General features: G+C 37.1%; 1 protein-coding gene across 12 annotated transcripts in view; it reads left to right on the top strand.

Annotated features, from left to right (window-relative positions):
* PPP1R9A (protein phosphatase 1 regulatory subunit 9A) overlaps positions 1-18,160 on the top strand; it is a 434,558-nt gene that overhangs the window by 394,746 nt on the left and 21,652 nt on the right. For 7 of the 12 annotated variants that reach the window (XM_077123485.1, XM_077123518.1, XM_077123522.1 and 4 more), the window contains 2 exons: positions 16,249-16,406; positions 16,913-17,213. In XM_077123485.1, coding sequence (XP_076979600.1) covers positions 16,249-16,406; positions 16,913-17,213 — 459 coding nt within the window. The remainder of the gene's footprint in view (positions 1-16,248; positions 16,407-16,912; positions 17,214-18,160) is intronic. The other 5 variants (XM_077123562.1, XM_077123554.1, XM_077123565.1 and 2 more) reach the window with 2 other exon arrangements.

The raw sequence follows: 18,160 nt of genomic DNA, 5'->3' as shown, positions 1-18,160 counted from the left end.
TACATTTTCAGGTAATTCCCTCCAGTCTCTCCACTACATCTTGAACAACAAGGTGATACCTACTTAATGCCTAAGAATAACCTCCACGATAACCTCTCGACTCTGTTTGGAATCTCTCAGCCATTGACACTTTGTCTCATTTTACTCTTCCCCCTTTTGGTCAAGAAGGTTCTCTCAGCCTCTTGATGTTAATTCTCAGCTCATTCTAGGTTTTTTCTCAGTCCTTTGATGCTGAGTCTCAGATCATTCCAGGATCTTTGTCCCACGTTGCCAGGAAGGTCCACACCCCTGGGAGTCATGTCCCACACAGAGAGGGGGAGGGTGGTGAGAATGCTCATCATATTGGCTGGAGAGAGAGGCCACATCTGAGCAACAGAAGAGGCTCTCCTGGGGGTGACTCTTAGGCCTAAATTTTAAGTAGACTTAACCTATCTTTTGTGGGTTTAAGTTTCATGTGAACAAACCCCAAGACTGGGGGCTGAGCCTATAGCTTTGGTTGTCCACACTGCTTGTGAGAATATCAAGAATTCAACTTGGGGAGGTTGAATTTCTCCCCACTCTCACCATTCCCCAAAGGGGGCTTGCAAATACTTTTCCAGTCACTCATCAAATCATTCTGGGATTCATCGGGGGATCACTCTGGACAAACCAACAAAATCTCATGTGCTACCTGAGATTCCAAGTAGTTATGACATTCAATCAAACTATCTACATGGGTTATATTAGGAAATGCTCTAGTCAAAATCTAAATTTTGTAACAAATAAACATTTTTTGCTTTAGTCTCACACATAATGTGACATTTTAAAGTATTAGATATCATCTGTTTTCAGCACCCTGCAATAATGAAAATCCTTTGTTCTTCCTCATGCAAAAACATTTTTAAAATTTGTACATTGTACATTTCACTATTATTATACTCTCTAGGCATTCCTAGATTATACCATCTCAATCTTTAACATCTATCTTTCTTTCTGATTACATTTATGTCCCCAGCCTTCCTCCCTCTATCATTCTCACATGCAGCTTCATTCAATGTTTTAACATAATTACATTACAATTAGGTAGTATTGTGCTGTCCATTTCTGAGTTTTTGTATCCAGTCCTGTTCCACAGTCTGTATCAATTCAGCTCCAATTACCCACTATCTTACCCTATTTCTATCTCCTGATGGTCTCTGTTACCAATGACATATTCCAAGTTTATTCACTAATGTCGGTTTATATCAGTGAGACCATACAGTATTTGTCCTTTAGTTTTTGGCTAGTCTCACTCAGCATAATGTTCTCTAGGTCCATCCATGTTATTACATGCTTCATAAGTTTATTCTGTCTTAGAGCTGCATAATATTCCATCGTATGTATATACCACAGTTTGTTTAGCCACTCGTCTGTTGATGGACATTTTGGCTATTTCCATCTCTTTGCAATTGTAAATAATGCTGCTATAAACATTGGTGTGCAAATGTCCGTTTGTGTCTTTGCCCTTAAGTCCTTTGAGTAGATACCTAGCAATGGTATTGCTGGGTCATATGGCAATTCTATATTCATCTTTTTGAGGAACCGCCAAACTGCCTTCCACAGTGGTTGCACCATTTGACATTCCCACCAACAGTGGATAAGTGTGCCTCTTTCTCCGCATCCTCTCCAGCACTTGTCATTTTCTGTTTTGTTGATAATGGCCATTCTGGTGGGTGTGAGATGATATCTCATTGTGGTTTTGATTTGCATTTCTCTAATGGCCAGGGACATTGAGCATCTCTTCATGTGCCTTTTGGCCATTTGTATTTCCTCTTCTGAGAAGTGTCTGTTCAAGTCTTTTTCCCATTTTGTAATTGGATTGGCTGTCTTTTTGTTGTTGAGTTGAACAATCTCTTTGTAAATTCTGGATACTAGACCTTTATCTGATATGTCATTTCCAAATATTGTCTCCCATTGTGTAGGCTGTCTTTTTACTTTCTTGATGAAGTTCTTTGATGCACAAAAGTGTTTAATTTTGAGGAGCTCCCAATTATTTATTTCTTTCTTCAGAGCTCTTGCTTTAGGTGTAAGGTGCATAAAACCACCTCCAATTATAAGATTCATAAGATATCTCCCTACATTTTCCTCTAACTGTTTTATGGTCTTAGACCTAATGTTCAGATCTTTGATCCATTTTGAGTTAACTTTTGTATAGGGTGTGAGATACGGGTCCTCTTTCATTCTTTTGCATATGGATATCCAGTTCTCTAGGCACCATTTATTCAAGAGACTGTTCTATCCCAGGTGAGTTGGCTTGACAGCCTTATCAAAGATCAAATGTCCATAGATGAGAGGGTCTATATCTGAGCACTCTATTCGATTCCATTGGTCGATATATCTATCTTTTTGCCAGTACCATGCTGTTTTGACCACTGTGGCTTCATAATATGCCTTAAAGTCAGGCAGCGTGAGACTTCCAGCTTTGTTTTTTTTCCTCAAGATACTTTTAGCAATTCAGGGCACCCTGCCCTTCCAGATAAATTTGCTTATTGGTTTTTCTATTTCTGAAAAATAAGTTGTTGGGATTTTGATTGGTATTGCATTGAATCTGTAAATCAATTTAGGTAGGATTGACATCTTAACTATATTTAGTCTTGCAATCTATGAACACGGTATGCTCTTCCATCTATTTAGGTCTTCTGTGATTTCTTTTAATAGTTTCTTGTAGTTTTCTTTGTATAGGTCTTTTGTCTCTTTAGTTAAATTTATTCCTAAGTATTTTATTCTTTTAGTTGCAATTGTAAATGGAATTCGTTTCTTGATTTCCCCCTCACTTTGTTCATTGCTAGTGTATAGAAATGCTACAGATTTTTGAATGTTGATCTTGTAACCTGCTACTTTGCTGTACTCATTTATTAGCTCTAGTAGTTTTGCTGTGGATTTTTCCGGGTTTTTGACGTATAGTATCATATCGTCTGCAAACAGTGATAGTTTTACTTCTTCCTTTCCAATTTTGATGCCTTGTATTTCTTTTTCTTGTCGAATTGCTCTGGCAAGAACTTACAAGATGATATTGAATAACAGTGGTGATAATGGACATCCTTGTCTTGTTCCTGATCTTAGGGGGAAAGTTTTCAATTTTTCCCCATTGAGGATGATATTAGCTGTGGGTTTTTCATATATTCCCTTTATCATTTTAAGGAAGTTCCCTTGTTTTCCTATCCTTTGAAGTGTTTTCAACAGGAAAGGATGTTGAATCTTGTCAAATGCCTTCTCTGCATCAATTGAGATGATCATGTGATTTTTCTGCTTTGATTTGTTGATATGGTGTATTACATTAATTGATTTTCTATGTTGAACCATCCTTGCATACCTGGGACAAATCCTACTTGGTCATGATGTATAATTCTTTAAATGTGTTGCTGGATTCGATTTGCTAGAATTTTGTTGAGGATTTTTGCATCTGTATTCATTAGAGAGATTGGTCTGTAGTTTTCTTTTTTTGTAATATCTTTGCCTGGTTTTGGTATGAGGGTGATGTTGGCTTCATAGAATGAATTAGGTAGCTTTCCCTCCACTTCAATTTTTTTGAAGAGTTTGAGCAGGGTTGGTACTAATTCTTTCTGGAATGTTTGGTAGAATTCACATGTGAAGCCGTCTGGTCCTGGACTTTTCTTTTTGGAAAGCTTTTGAATGACTGATTCAATTTCTTTACTTGTGATTGGTTTGTTGAGGTCCTCTATTTCTTCTTGAGTCAAAGTTGGTTGTTCATGCCTTTCTACGAACTTGTCCATTTCATCTACATTTTTGTATTTATTAGCATAAAGTTGTTCATAGTATCCTGTTATTACCTACTTTATTTCTGTGAGGTCAGTGATTATGTCTCCTCTTCATTTCTGATCTTATTTATTTGCATCCTCTCTCTTCTTCTTTTTGTCAGTCTTGCTAAGGGCCCATCAATCTTGTTGATTTTCTCATAGAACCAACTTCTGGTCTTATTGATTTTCTCTATTGTTTTCATGTTCTCAATTTCATTTATTTCTGCTGTAATCTTTGTTATTTCTTTCCTTTTGCTTGCTTTGGGGTTAGTTTGCTGTTCTTTCTCCAGTTCTTCCAAGTGGACAGTTAATTCCCAAATTTTTGCCCTTTCTTCTTTTTTGATATAGGGCAATATTTAGGGCAATAAATTTCCCTCTTAGCACTGCCTTTGCTGCGTCCCATAGGTTTTGATATGTTGTGTTTTCATTTTCATTCACCTTGAGATATTTACTAATTTCTCTTGTAATTTCTTCCTTCACCCACTGGTTGTTTAAGAGTGTGTTGTTGAGTCTCCACGTATTTGTGAATTTTCTGGCACTCTGCCTATTATTGATTTCCAACTTCATTCCTTTATGATCCGAGAAAGTGTTGTGTATGATTTCAATCTTTTTAAATTTGTTGAGACTTGCTTTGTGACCCAGCATATGGTCTATCTTTGAGAATGATCCATGAGCACTTGAGAAAAAGGTTTATCCTGCTGTTGTGTGGTGTAATGTCCTATAAATGTCTGTTAAGTCTAGCTCATTTATTGTAATATTCAAATTCTCTGTTTCTTTATTGATCCTCTGTCTAGATGTTCTGTCCATTGATGAGAGTGGCGAATTGAAGTCTCCAACTATTATGGTAGATGTGTCTATTTCCCTTTTCAGTATTTGCAGTTTATGCCTCACGCATTTTGGGGCATTCTGGTTTGGTGCATAAATATTTATGATTGTTATGTCTTCTTGTTGAATTGTTCCTTTTATTAGTAGATAGTGTCCTTCTTTGTCTCTTTTAACTGTTTTACATTTGAAGTCTAATTTGTTGGATATTAGTATAGCTACTCCTGCTCTTTTCTGGTTGTTATTTGTATGAAATATCTTTTCCCAACTTTTCACTTTCAACCTATGTTTATCTTTGGGTCTAAGATGTGTTTTCTGTAGACAGCATATAGAAGGATCCTGTTTTTTAATCCATTCTACCAGTCTTTGTCTTTTGATTGGGGAATTCAGTCCATTAGCATTTAGTGTTATTACTGTTTGGATAATATTTTCCTCTACCATTTTGCCTTTTGTATTTTATATATCATATCTAATTTTCCTTCTTCCTACACTCTTCTCCACACCTCTCTCTTCTGTCTTTTCATATCTGTCTCTAGTGCTCCCTTTAGTATTTCTTGCAGAGCTGGTCTCTTGGTCACAAATTCTCTCAGTGACTTTTTGTCTGAAAATGTTTTAATTTCTCCCTCATTTTTGAAGGACAATTTTTCTGGATATGAATTCTTGGTTGGCAGTTTTTCTCTTTTAGTAATTTAAATATATCATCCCACTGTCTTCTTGCCTCCATGGTTTCTGTTGAGAAATCTACACATAGTCTTATTGGGTTTCCCTTGTATGTGACAGATTGTTTTTCTCTTGCTGCTTTCAAGATTCTCTCTTTCTCTTTGACCTCTGACATTCTAACTAGTAAGTGTCTTGGACAACGCCTATTTGGATCTATTCTCTTTGGGGTGTGCTGCACTTCTTGGATCTGTAATTTTAGGTCCTTCATAAGAGTTGGGAAATTTTCAGTGATAATTTCTTCCATTAGTTTTTCTCCTCCTTTTCCCTTCTCTTCTCCTTCTGGGACACCCACAGCACGTATATTTGTGTGCTTCATATTATCATTCAATTCCCTGAGCCCCTGCTCAAATTTTTCCATTCTTTTCCCTACAGTTTCTGTTTCTTTTTGGATTTCAGACGTTCCATCCTCCAGTTCACTAATTCTAACCCCTGTGTCTTGAAATCTACCATTGTAGGTTTCCATTGTTTTTTTCATCTCTTCTACTGTATCTTTCATTCCCATAAGGTCTGTGATTTGTTTTTTCAGACTTTCCATTTCTTCTTCTTGTTCATCCCTTGCCTTCTTCATGTCCTCCCTCAATTTATTGATTTGGTTTTTAAAGAGGTTTTCTCCATTTCTGTTCGTATATTCAGTATTAGTTTTCTCAGCTCCTGTATCTCATTTGAACTATTGGTTTGTTCCTTTGACTGGGCCTATCTTCAGTTTTCCTGGTGTGATTTGTTATTTTTTGCTGGCATCTGGACATTTAATTACCTTAATTAGTTTGTTCTGGAAATTGCTTATCTTACCTAGGGTTTTCTTGCTAGATGAGTTTGTTGTCTATCTGTTCATTGACCTTCAGTTCAGCTTTTTCTGTGCCTCTAGCTTAAGTTTTGTTTAACAGAGGGTAAATTTTCAGTTCTTATTTTCTTGTTTCTTGTCCTGCTTGTAAGGTGCCTTTTCCTTCCCTACCCTTATGAGGGTCTGCATAGGTATTACAGACTCCAGCCGGGTTTTCCCGGAGTAAGCTGGCCTCCTTTCGGGGGGAAGGAATCACTTGCATCAGTTTTCCCTGAGTGTGAGACCCAGCAGGTTGAAAGACTTTCCTGTGAAGTCTCTGGGCTCTGTTTTTCTTATCCTGCCCAGTATGTGGCGCTTGTCTGTCTGCAGGTCCCACCAGCAAAAGATGTTGTGGCTCCTTTAACTTTGGAAGGCTCTCCCTGCTGGGGGCCTGGTGGAGACAGAGGGAAGGTTGTAGCCTGGTTTTAATGGCTTCAAATTGCAAAGCCCTGGGGTCTGAATTCCTTGAGAAAGGGATTCCACCTGAGTTGCGTTTCACCCCTCCCGTGGGGAGGGTTCAGGTGGGAGACAGCCCTGAAAGCAGCCTGTTTCTGCGTTTGGGGCAGTTGCAGCCTGTGTAATCCTGGCGCTGAGTCCGGAAGCAACCAACCCTCCGTAGAAACAGCCGCAGAAGGCTCTGTTTCATTCCCTTTCCTCTTTTTCAGTTAGCCCAATAGGCGACTTCCGCCTTTATCAGTTTTGCCTGAGCTGAGGGCCTATTTTTAGTAGTCAGAATTTGTTTATTGATGCCACTATTGGTGTTTGGTTGGACTCAGTCCCTGCTACTGTTGGAGACTCTTTCCTTTTCCTCCGGGAAGCCCCCTGTGGGGGAGGGGCACCGGTCGCTTGCCGCCGTGACTTGGGGAAGTGCGCGAGGCTCGGGGAACTCACTGTTCCGGAGTCTCGCAGCCGGTCCGGGAAGCCGCCTGTGAGGGAGGGGCGCCGGCCTCCGGCTGCCGTGGCTTGGGGAAGTGCGCGAGGCTCGGGGAACTCACTGTTCCAGAGTCTCGCAGCCGGTCCAGCTGGTCCAGACTGGGGTACACTGTGTGTCCGGTCTCTGTCGTGGCTCCGGGAGCTGTTCTGTACTGTTTCTGGTTATTTAGTAATTGCTCTGGAGGACGAACTAAAATGTGCGCACCTTACTAAGCCACCATCTTGGCCCCCTCCCTCCATGGATTTTTTTTAAAGTGTCTTCTGGAAATGCATATTCAACCTAACATTTCCCCTTTTAAGCACATTCACTTGTGTTAATTACATTCATAATGTTGTACTATCATCACCACCATCAATTACCAAGACTTTCCATCATCTCAAATAGAAATTCTTTATATTCTAAGCTTTAACTCCCTATTCCCTACCCCCACCCTGTCCCCTGGTAACCTATACTCTAGATTCTGCCTCCATGAGTTTCCTTATTTTAATTATTTCATATCAGTGAGATCTTACAATATTGTCCTTCTGTGTCTGGCTTCTTTCCTCAACATCCACGTTGTCGCATTTATCAGAACTTCATTCCTTTTTATGGCTGAATAGTACTCCATTGTGTGTATATACCATTTTGTCTGTCCATTCATTGGTTGAGGGCTCTTAGGTTGCATCTATCTTTTAGCAATTGTGATTAATGCTGTTATGAACATAGGTGTACAAATATCTGTTCAACTTCCTGCTTTCAATCTTTAGGGTTTTAGTGGGATTGCCAGCTTAATATAGTAATTCTATATTTAACCTTCTGTGAAACTGCCAGACTGTCTTCCACAGCTGCTATATTATTTTACATTCCCACCAACAATGAATGAATGTTTCTATTTCTCCACATCCTCTCCAACACTTATAATTTCCATTTTTTTAAAATATTAGCCAGTCTATTGGTATTAAATGATATCTCATTGTAGTTTTGATTTGCTTTCCTTAATGGCTAATAATGTTGAACATGTTTATATACGCTTTCTGGCCATTTGTATATCTTCCTTGAGTAAGTGTCTATTCCAGTTTTGCCCATTTTTAATTGAATTTGTCTCTCTCTTGTTGAGGTTTTAAGAATTTCTTTACATGTTCTGGATATTGAGCCCTTATCAGATATATGGTTTCTAGATATTTTCTTCCATTGGTAGGTTGTCTTTTCATTTTGGTCATAAACTCCTTTGATGCACAAAAATTTTTAATTTGATGAGATCCCGCTTATCTGATTTTTTTTCTTTCATTGCTCATGTTTTCGGTTTAAAGTCTAAGAAACAATTGCATAACACAAGATCCTGGAGATGCTTCCCTAAATTTTCTTCTAGGAGTTTTAAAATTCTGGCTCTTATATTTAGGTCTTTTATGTATTTTAATTTGATTTTTTCAGTAGTGTGAGGTAGGGGTCCACCTTCATTCTCTCACAAAAGGTGATCCATATTTCCTAATACAATTTGCTGGAGAGACTATTCTTTCCCAATTAAGCAGTCTTTATCGCCTTGTCAAAAATCAGTTGCCAATAAATGTGAAGGTTGATTTCCGAACTCTCAATTCTATTCTCTTGGTCTATACATCTGTTCTTGTGGCAGTAACATGCAATTTTGATTACTGTGGCTTTGTAATAAGTTTAAAATAGGGAAGTGTGAGTCCTCCAATTTCATCCTTTTTCAAGATGGCTTTGGCCATTTGGGGTCTCTGACCTTCCATGTAAATTTGATGATTGAATTTTAATTTCTGCAAAGAAAGTTGTTGGAATTTTTATTGGGATGGCATTAAATCTGTAAATTGATTTGGATAGAATTGATATCTTAACAATAGTCTTCTGATCCATAAACACAAAATGTCCTTACATTTATTTAGGTCTGTATGATTTCTTTTATTAATGTTTTAAAACTTTCTATGTATTTTACATCCTTGGTTAGATTTATTTCTAGATATTTGATTCTTTTAAGTGCTATTGTAAATGGAACTTTTTTCTTTATTTCTTCTTCTGATTGTTCATTGCTAGTGCCCAGAAGCTCTGCTGATTTTAGATTGTTGATCTTGTACCCCACCTCTTTGCTGAATTATTATAGCTGTCAGTTTTGTTGAGAATTTTTCAGGATTTCCTATATATAGGATAATATCTGCAAATAGGGAAGTTTTACTTTTTCCTTTCCAATTTAGATGCCTTTTACCTCCTTTTCTTACCTAATTGGTCTGGCTAGAATTTCCAGCACAATGTTGAATAACATGGTGATAGTGGCATCCTTAACTTGTTCCTGATCTTAGAGAGAAGGCTTTCTGTCTTTCAACATTATCTCTGATGTTAACTGTGGGTTTTTCAGATATGCCCTTTATCGTGTTGACATAGAAAAGGGTTTTGACAAAATCCATCACCCTCCTTGAGAAAAACACTTAGAAAATTTAGGAATAAGTGTTTTTATCAAGGAGAGGTGATGGATTTTGTCAAAACCCTTTTCTATGTTACTTGTGATGCTCATTCTAATAATGTGGTATATTACATCAATTGGTTCTCTTGTGCTGAACCACTCTTGCATAACTGAGATAAATCTTTCTTGATCATGATGTATAATTCTTTTAACATGCTGTTAGATTCTGTTAGCTAGTATTTTGTTGAGGATTTTTTGCATCTATATTCATAAGAGATATTGGTCTGTAATTTCCCCTTCTTGTGGAATGAAGTAGGGAGTATTCCCTCCTCTTCAGATTTTTGAAAGACTTTAGCAGGATGGGTGTTAATTCTTCTTGGAATAGATGGTAAAATTCCCCTGTGAAACCATCTTGTCCTGGACCTTCTTTTTGGGGAGGCTTTTGATTACTGATTCAATTCCTTTACTAGTGTTTGGTTTGTTGAGATCTGTTTCTTCATCAGTTAGTAGAGGTAGTTTCTGTGTTTCTAGGAATTCTCCATTTCATCTAGGCTATTTAATTTCTTGATGGGTAGTTATCATATTATACTCTTAGAGTCCAATTTATTTCAATGGGGTCAGTAATAATGTCCCCCCTTTTCATTTCTGATTTTTACGAATTTGTGTTCTCTCTCTTTTTTCTTTATTAGCCACGCTAAATGTTTGCCAGTTTTATTGATCTTTTCAAAGAACCAACTTTTTGTTGTGATGATTCTATTATTTATTATTCTATTTCATTTATTTCTTTTCTAATCTCTGTTATTTCCTTCCTTCTTCTCACTTTTGTGTTTGCTTTGCTCTTCTTTTTCTTATTCTTCCAATTTTCAGATTAAATCTCTGATTTTAAGTATTTCTTCTTCTTCTTTTTTTTTTTTTGCATGGACTGACACCAGAAATCAAACCCAGGTCTCTGGCATGGCAGGCAAATATTCTGCCACTGAGCCACCATCATACCTCCCTTTCTTCTTTTTTAATATGAGCATTCAGAACTATAAATTTCCCTTTGGTGCATACCAGTTTTGGTATGTTGTTTTTGTCATTTTCCCTCACCTCAAGATATTTCCTAATTTCCCTTGTGATTTCCTCTTTAATCCATTGGCTTTTTAAGAGTACATTGTTTAATTCCCACATATTTGTGAATTTTACTTCTCTCCCTCTGTTATTGATTTCTACCTTCATTCCATTGTAATAGGAGATGATATGTTTTATGACTAGGTATATGAGTTTCAATCTGTTGTGTACCCCCAGAAAACCCAAGTTCTTTAATCCTCATTTAATGTTGCTGGGTAGGAGCTTTTTGATTGTTTCCATAGAGAAGTGATCCACCCAATTGTGGGTGGTAACTTTTGATTAGATGGTTTCCATGGAGTTGTGTCTCCACCCGTTCAAGGTGGATTTACTTACTGGAGCCCTTTAAGAGGGAACCATTTTGGAAAAAACTTTAGGGCCACCAGGACTGACAGAGCCATCAGAACCAAAAGAGTCCACAGAGCCCGAAATCTTTGGAGCAGAAAGAAAACACCTCCAGGGAAGCCTTATGAAATGATAGAGAACTAGCAGATGTTGCCATGTGCCCTCCCAGCTAAGAGATATGAGAGTTTAGCCCATTTACATTTGTCACTACTGATAATGCAGGACCTTTTTCTGCCATTTTGTTATTTAGTCATTGGATTTTTTTTTTTTTTTGTATCATACCATACAAAAGTATAGTAAGTCCCTTCTCATTTCTAGCTGGATGTATTTTTAATATATTTTCCTTGTGTTTACCATGGGGAGAAATTTTAACATCCTAAATATATAACAAACATATTTAATTCAATACCAACTTGATTTCAATAGCATACACATACACTATTCCTATACCCCTCTATTTCCCCCACTTGTTTTTTGTTATGAATTATATCTTTGTACATTGTATGCCAAAAACCATAAATTTATCATTACTTTTTATGCATTTGTTGTTCAGCACCTGTAGGAAATATGAAGTGGAGTTACATACCAAATGCCAGTTTATTGGCATTTATAATTGCCCAAATGGTTACCTTTACTACAGGTCTTTATTTCTTTATGTGCTTTGAACCACAGTGTAGTGTCCTTTCCTTTTGGTCTGAAGAATTGCCATTAGCAGTGCTCGTAGGTCAGGTCTAGTGGTGGTGATCCCTTCAGTTTTTGTTTATCTGGGAATGTCCTAATCTCCCTCCCACTTTCCAAAAAAATCCCACTGGATGTAAAATTCTTAGTTTGCAATTGTTTGCTTTAAGTGCTTCAACCTACTGCCTTCCTTCCTCCATAGTTTCTGATTAGAAAACGGACCTTAATCTAATTGTGACTCCATTGTACTTAACATGTTTTTCTCTTGTGGCTTTCGAGAATTCTCTTCTTGTTCTTTGCATTCCACAATTTGAACTGGTATGTGATGGGGCTTTTCTTGGCTTTTTTTTTTTCAAATATATCTTTTTTTTGAGGTTTCTGCTGCTTCTTGGATGTATATATTCACATCCTTTGCTAAGGTTGGGGTGTTTTCTGTTATTATTTCTTTGAATACTCCTTCTTCCCCTTTCTTTCTTCTCCTCCTGGGATCCTCATAATGTTTCTGTTGGTGTGCTTGATGATGTTCCAGAGGCTTTTTCAGCTATTTTTTCATGTTGCTTCTGCTTTCTGCTTCTCAGCCCAACTCATTTCAATTGTCTTGCCTTTGAGTTAACTGATTCTTTCTTCTGCCAGCTCCAATCTGCTGTTGAAACCCTCCTGAGAATTTTTCATTGCAATTATGGTCTTCAAATACTTCTGTTTGGTTTCTTTTAAAATTTTCTCTCTTTAGTTGAGGTTCTCATGTTGTTCAGTTGTTGTTTTCCTGGTATCCTTTAATTCTTTCTTTGTATTTTCCTTCATCTCCTTGAGCATAGTGAAGATCATTTTTAAAAAAGTGTTTGTCCAGGTCCATAATCTGGTTATCTTTGTTAATGTTTTCTGGATTTTTATCCCATCCCTTTGAATAAACTTCATTTTCTGTTTCTTTGTCTGTTTTATTAACATTTTAAAATGTTAAAACTCTGAGATTTATTCCCTGAGCTATCTATTTCTTGAGTTTGTATCTAGCTGGTGATATGACTGATTTTCTTGAGTGTTAGTCCTCCTATCCGGAAAGTTTGCCCAAAGCAAAAGTAAAGATCAGAGTACCTCTTATCCTTTCTGGCCCTGTGTCTTGTAATGGGCTTACACATGCTAGCGGTTTAGGAGTTCCCCTGTTTTTAGGAGTTTGAATGCCCCCTCTACTTGCCAGGAAACAGACCTACTTCCAATCTCAGGTGTTCCATTCCCAGACTTGAAGCAGGTAAACCCTTGCCCCAGGCCATCTTCCTCAGTTGCTTCTTATACTGCTCACCTGTATCAAGCTGCTTTTTCTGGAAGGCAAATTCTCAGAAGGGGAGCATGCCAGACAAGATTTTCCCAAGTCATTCCCAGCCAAAACAAAGCTGGGGGCCACAAAGGGAGTACTGACCACAAGTTCCAAACTGACCTAGAGAAGGGCTGAGGGAGGGGACCAAGAAGGGCATCATGAGCTTCTTCTATGACTCTCCAAAGCAGCGCTTTCTTAAGCTGCTCAGAAAATGCAGCCTTCAGTTGTCCTTCGCAATTCTGATGAAGCCCACCGTCTTTAAGTTTCCTCTTCTGCCTTTATCTGGGGTCATTTGGAGCAATGGCTGCCCTCAGGGATCTAGAGTTGCTATTCAAATGCCATGATCAGTGATTGGCCCATGCCCACGCTGGATCCTGGGGAAGTCGATTTTTATTTCTGTTTCTGGAACCAGCAAGCTATACCAGGTCTGTAACCCACTGTTGCCTGGATAACAGTAACTGCCGCAGGGAGGGAGCATATTACTATAAGTTACCAGCATCTTCTTCCTGTTCTTCCTGGATGCTCTGTACTGTTCAGCTGGACTCCAGATGTTTTTGCTTGTTTGTTTTGTTTTTACCTTTGTAGACTCCAGAGTTTTAAAATAATTGATTTGAACTATTCCTGCCTGTTTGATAATTGTTCGGGTGGAGGCACTTATTCTTGGAGCTTCCTATTCTGCCATCTTCCTACAGTCCCTACCTGTATTTTTAATAGGTATAATATCATCTGTGTGCTCAAGCACTTGCACTTAGTCAGTGCTAACTTACATTAAAAAATATATACCAGATGGCTTTTGGGGGATTGTCTGATACCAGCCCCAAGAAAATTACTGAATGGTGATGAAGCCAAGAGTCGTAGAGTAAATTCTCTGCCCTCTGCTCCCTGTTAATAAATAGTTCTCATTCTCCTTCATTTCTGTTTGTTCAGTACCTAGTGATAACATAGCTACCATAGTCCTGGGTGCTGTATAATAGGCTGAGTACTCAAGGGTCATGCTTCTATTACAGAGAGGACCACATGTACAAAAGTGACATGAGCTTTTTCCTTGGGTTATTTGTCATTGAGTAGCCAAAGCTGCTGTTACACCACAAAACAAGAAATCACCTGTGAGAATAATTTGTGCTATGGTTTTCAACATGACATTCTTTTTTTACCCTTTCTCTAATGCACATATGTGAGATTAATGATGATATTTCATATTTAGCCTGTTGGAGAAGTAAATTTCCTAGACTAGTCACATCTATATGTGATTTTGTAACCTAAAACACTGAACTCTAATGGCAACACCAGCTAAAATTGGAGTGGAAGGGGTGGTAAGCTAGGAGTCAAAAGACTAGAATATTCAAGTCAGTCCACCAATTAATTTTGTAGAAAGGGTGAGCTGTTATTCAAGCTCTCTGAGCTTCAGGAAAGAAAAAGCATACTTAATTTGTCTGTCTCATGGGGTTGTTTATAAAGAACAAATGAAATGGTGCTTTGTATCTGGAGCATGCAATACAAATATGAGGTAGATAAAATATAAAACTTGCATGTACTGCAGTACTTCTAATTATATTATTTCTTTCATCTATGCGGTATTTCCAATGTTTTATGTGTAAATAAACAGTTTATAAAGTTGACTTTCTACCAATTACCACAAATGATGATCTCTTAGCAGGCAGCTGCAAATTTAGATTTTTATTGGAAGCAGAAAATTAGTAATCAAAGGGATTATTTTTCTCCACTGACATGTAAAAAGCAAAGACTGTACTAAGAAAATATTTAATTGTCTTTTATATATACCCCAATTTTCTAATGTTTCTGAATATTCATTCTACTTTCAATTATAGAAGTAAATAGAACTTTCTGCAAATACTGACATTCAATAGATACATCTCCTGGAGGAAAACATGTTTTTTTTTTTTTCAGAACCATAGAACAATATGTCAAAGGCTAAGTTTCATAGGCAAGAGATGAAAAAACATGAAGGGTTTCCTTGTTTATATTTTACAGTGTAACATTCAGAGTATATATATCTTCAGAATAATATTGTGCAAAAGAATTACTTGAGATAATGAGATTGTAGGAAATTGTTCTATTCCCTATAAATGAGTACATATTTTCTGTGACGTAGTTACTTACTTTATATCTGATTTAAATCTAGAGGCACCTAATTGTTCATTTTTGTACATTATAATTTGATTTAGTGAACCCCACCCTGAAAAGATAAAATAGGATTAATAATCAAATTAATTTGTTTCTAAGGAGTCATTACATATGCTGATGTAAGAGGTAGTAGCATTCACCATTTCCAGACAACTTTTGGGTCCTAATATAGAATCTGGGTTGCAAGATTGAACATGGCAAGAACTAGACTAAAGAGGACTACATTGGGGTCTTTCCCGTTAGGTTTTCTAGTTCATTTTCCTCGTGTTCCATTTTACTTTCTTTTTCTCTTTTAGTCTTTTATTTAACAACTTAGTTTATTCCGAAAGTTCAGGGTAGTTTCAGGTAAGGAGAGGTGGTAAACAGAAAAAGAAATGAGATAGCCAGCCACATAGAAATAACTTGAAATATAAATTTAGAAGTTGATAAGAAAAGAAAATGCTTATCATACCCCATCCATATTACTAGTAAATTAAGTACTTGTGATTGTTTCACAATTTGTTTTTGTTTATTTGTTTTGGTAGCCTGACCTTGTTTAGTATTTTTAGTTCTTCAGCTGTTGAATAAATTCTTCATGGTTTTTCTAGAGGATTCAAAGTAGAACAAGATAGATTTTTAGAAACTCTTAGTTTGAAAATATATATATTAAGACCAAAATAGTATAGTATTTATAGGCTATTAGTAAATCTTGCTTTAGAAAAAATTAACACAAATGCACTAGTATTTATGCTGATGGTAATTTTCTGTTGCCTACACTTGACCTTGCAACCTAACTTCTCTAAGATTTTGTCCTGGGTTTTTAAGACCTCACAACTTGTATACACTTTCCCCTTGTATTTTGTTCATCAAACACTTAAACATGCATACACAGAAATAAACAAATGCAAGTCAGTGCTTTTTTAAAATTATGTGATAAGAAGGTTTGATGCTTTTGTATTTCTTGCCTGTTAAATTTTTTTTTTTTTTTTGCATTTGTTATCTTCAGTATTGGTTTCTTCTTTCAGATTGTGTACATTTTCTCCAAAATCCCACTGATTCCTTTGTTACCTATGGTATATCAGACAAGCTGTCATAGTTGTCACTTGGTTTTTGCCTGGTGTTATTGATAACCTTGAGATTTTGTTATCAGCGCCTGTGGTCTCTGTTAATCTTCTCCAAAGATTTCTCTCACTGATTGTTTTCAATTTTTTTTTTTCTTAGACTTGAATGAAGCAGTTCCAGAGACAGAGCGTCTGGATTCAAAAGCACTGAAAACTCGAGCCCAGCTTTCTGTGAAGAATAAACGCCAGAGGCCCTCTCGAACAAGACTTTATGACAGTGTCAGTTCAACAGATGGGGAGGACAGTCTAGAGCGAAAGGTGAGCACCCTTGACCATTTTCTGATTTATAAGATTGGGCTGTCACTGTTCCTACAGCTTATTGAAGACTGTGGTTTTTCTGTAACCAGATTCTATACCCTAGTTGGAAATATCTGGAAAAGTTCACTTCTTTGTCTCCTGAAGTCTTAATCATTCAACTTGGAATGTTGTAGTTCAAATTGTTTTCTTGCTCATTCAATGAACTAATCAAGAGTATTATGCATATTGTCCTATATCATGATAGTGTTTTTAATATTTAGCTGCTGCTTTTACGTAGTGAGAAATAATGAATGTACAATTAATTATTTCTACATTTAAGTGTCTGTTTTAGCTACTATAGTTATATGGTGAATTGTTGTGAACCATGCATTCTCATCTTTAAACCAACAAGCAAATATTGGTTTTCAGGGGTTTCACTAAAAAAGGTCAGTGTTATTTCGAAGTGAATTTTACATGGAACTGATTTGCAGTGGCATAATTTCCTTTATAATCTCTTATACCAACAGCCTTCAAACAGTTTTTATAACCACTTGCATATTCCCAAATCACTTCTACCCAAGGGTTTGAGACCTTCTTCTCCAGAATCAGATTCTGGTGCACCAGCTCTCACCCCAGTGGCTAGCAGTGCACTTTTCTCATCTGACCACGTAGCTGAATTTCAAGAAGGACCACTGCACCCAGAAAGGGGGGCTTTCTCCTCTATTTGGGGAGATACACTACTCTCCTCTCCTTTGAAATCTGATCACAATATGGAAGAATCTCCTTGCCACCATCAGGCTACCACCAAGGAAATATTACAAGAAAAAGGTATTGTTGATTTTTTTTGTTGTTTTTGCTTTCGCTTTGACTAACTTCCCTAACAACTCAATTTGTGCAATATAAAAAATGGTTTTTCCTCATAGCAGTAAATCCTTTTCTTCTCACATTACTAATAATTAACATAGCTTTCCTTTTATGTTATTGGATAGGAGAAACCAACCACCTCTCCTTGGTCCCTGTACTTTATAGGTTTCCTATCTGGTTAGTATTTTTATCTCTTCAGCTTTCCACAAGTTTACTGTTGAAGAAAATTCTTCAGAAGGTCTTCTAGATATTTCACAGTGTTTTCATTTGTTAAGTCTGCCAGAATACAATACCAGAAATGGAATGGTTTTTAAAAAGGAAGTTTATTAAGTTGCAAGTTTACAGTTCTAAGGGCATAGAAATATCCAAACTAAGGCATCCATAGAAAGCTACCTTAACTCCAAAGAACCACAGAAAGTGCCAGTGATGTTCAGGGTTTCTCTCTCAATTGTGATAGCACATAGAGATGTGTGCTAGCTTTCTCTGCTGGCTTCTTCAAACAGCTTCCCCAGGGGTGTTTTCTTTCTGCATCTCCAAAGGCTGTGTGGGTGCTGAAACTTTTTCCAAAATGGTTGCTTCTTAAAGGGTTCTAGTAAGTAACCCCACCTTGAATGGCTGAAGACATATCTCCATGGAAATCACCTAATCAAGAGGTCCCACTCAACAATTGGGTAGGTCACAGCTCCATGGAAAAAACTTAATAAAAAAGATACCACCCAACAATATTGGATACAGATTAAAGGACATGGCTTCTCTGGGGTACAAACAGTTTCAAAGAAGCACACATAGTTTCAGTAATCACTAACATAGTCATATAGGAAAAAGAAAAGGAATATAAAGATCAAAATGGGGTAGGTGTTAATCAATTTAATTGGTTTTAGCCAGAAGAAATTTTCACAAAAGAAATTTAG

Source organism: Tamandua tetradactyla, chromosome 1, assembly GCF_023851605.1.
Source record: "Tamandua tetradactyla isolate mTamTet1 chromosome 1, mTamTet1.pri, whole genome shotgun sequence".
Classification (NCBI taxonomy): Eukaryota; Metazoa; Chordata; class Mammalia; order Pilosa; family Myrmecophagidae; genus Tamandua; species Tamandua tetradactyla.
Note: the sequence above shows the minus strand (reverse complement) of the source record. Positions and strands in the feature narration are given on the sequence as shown.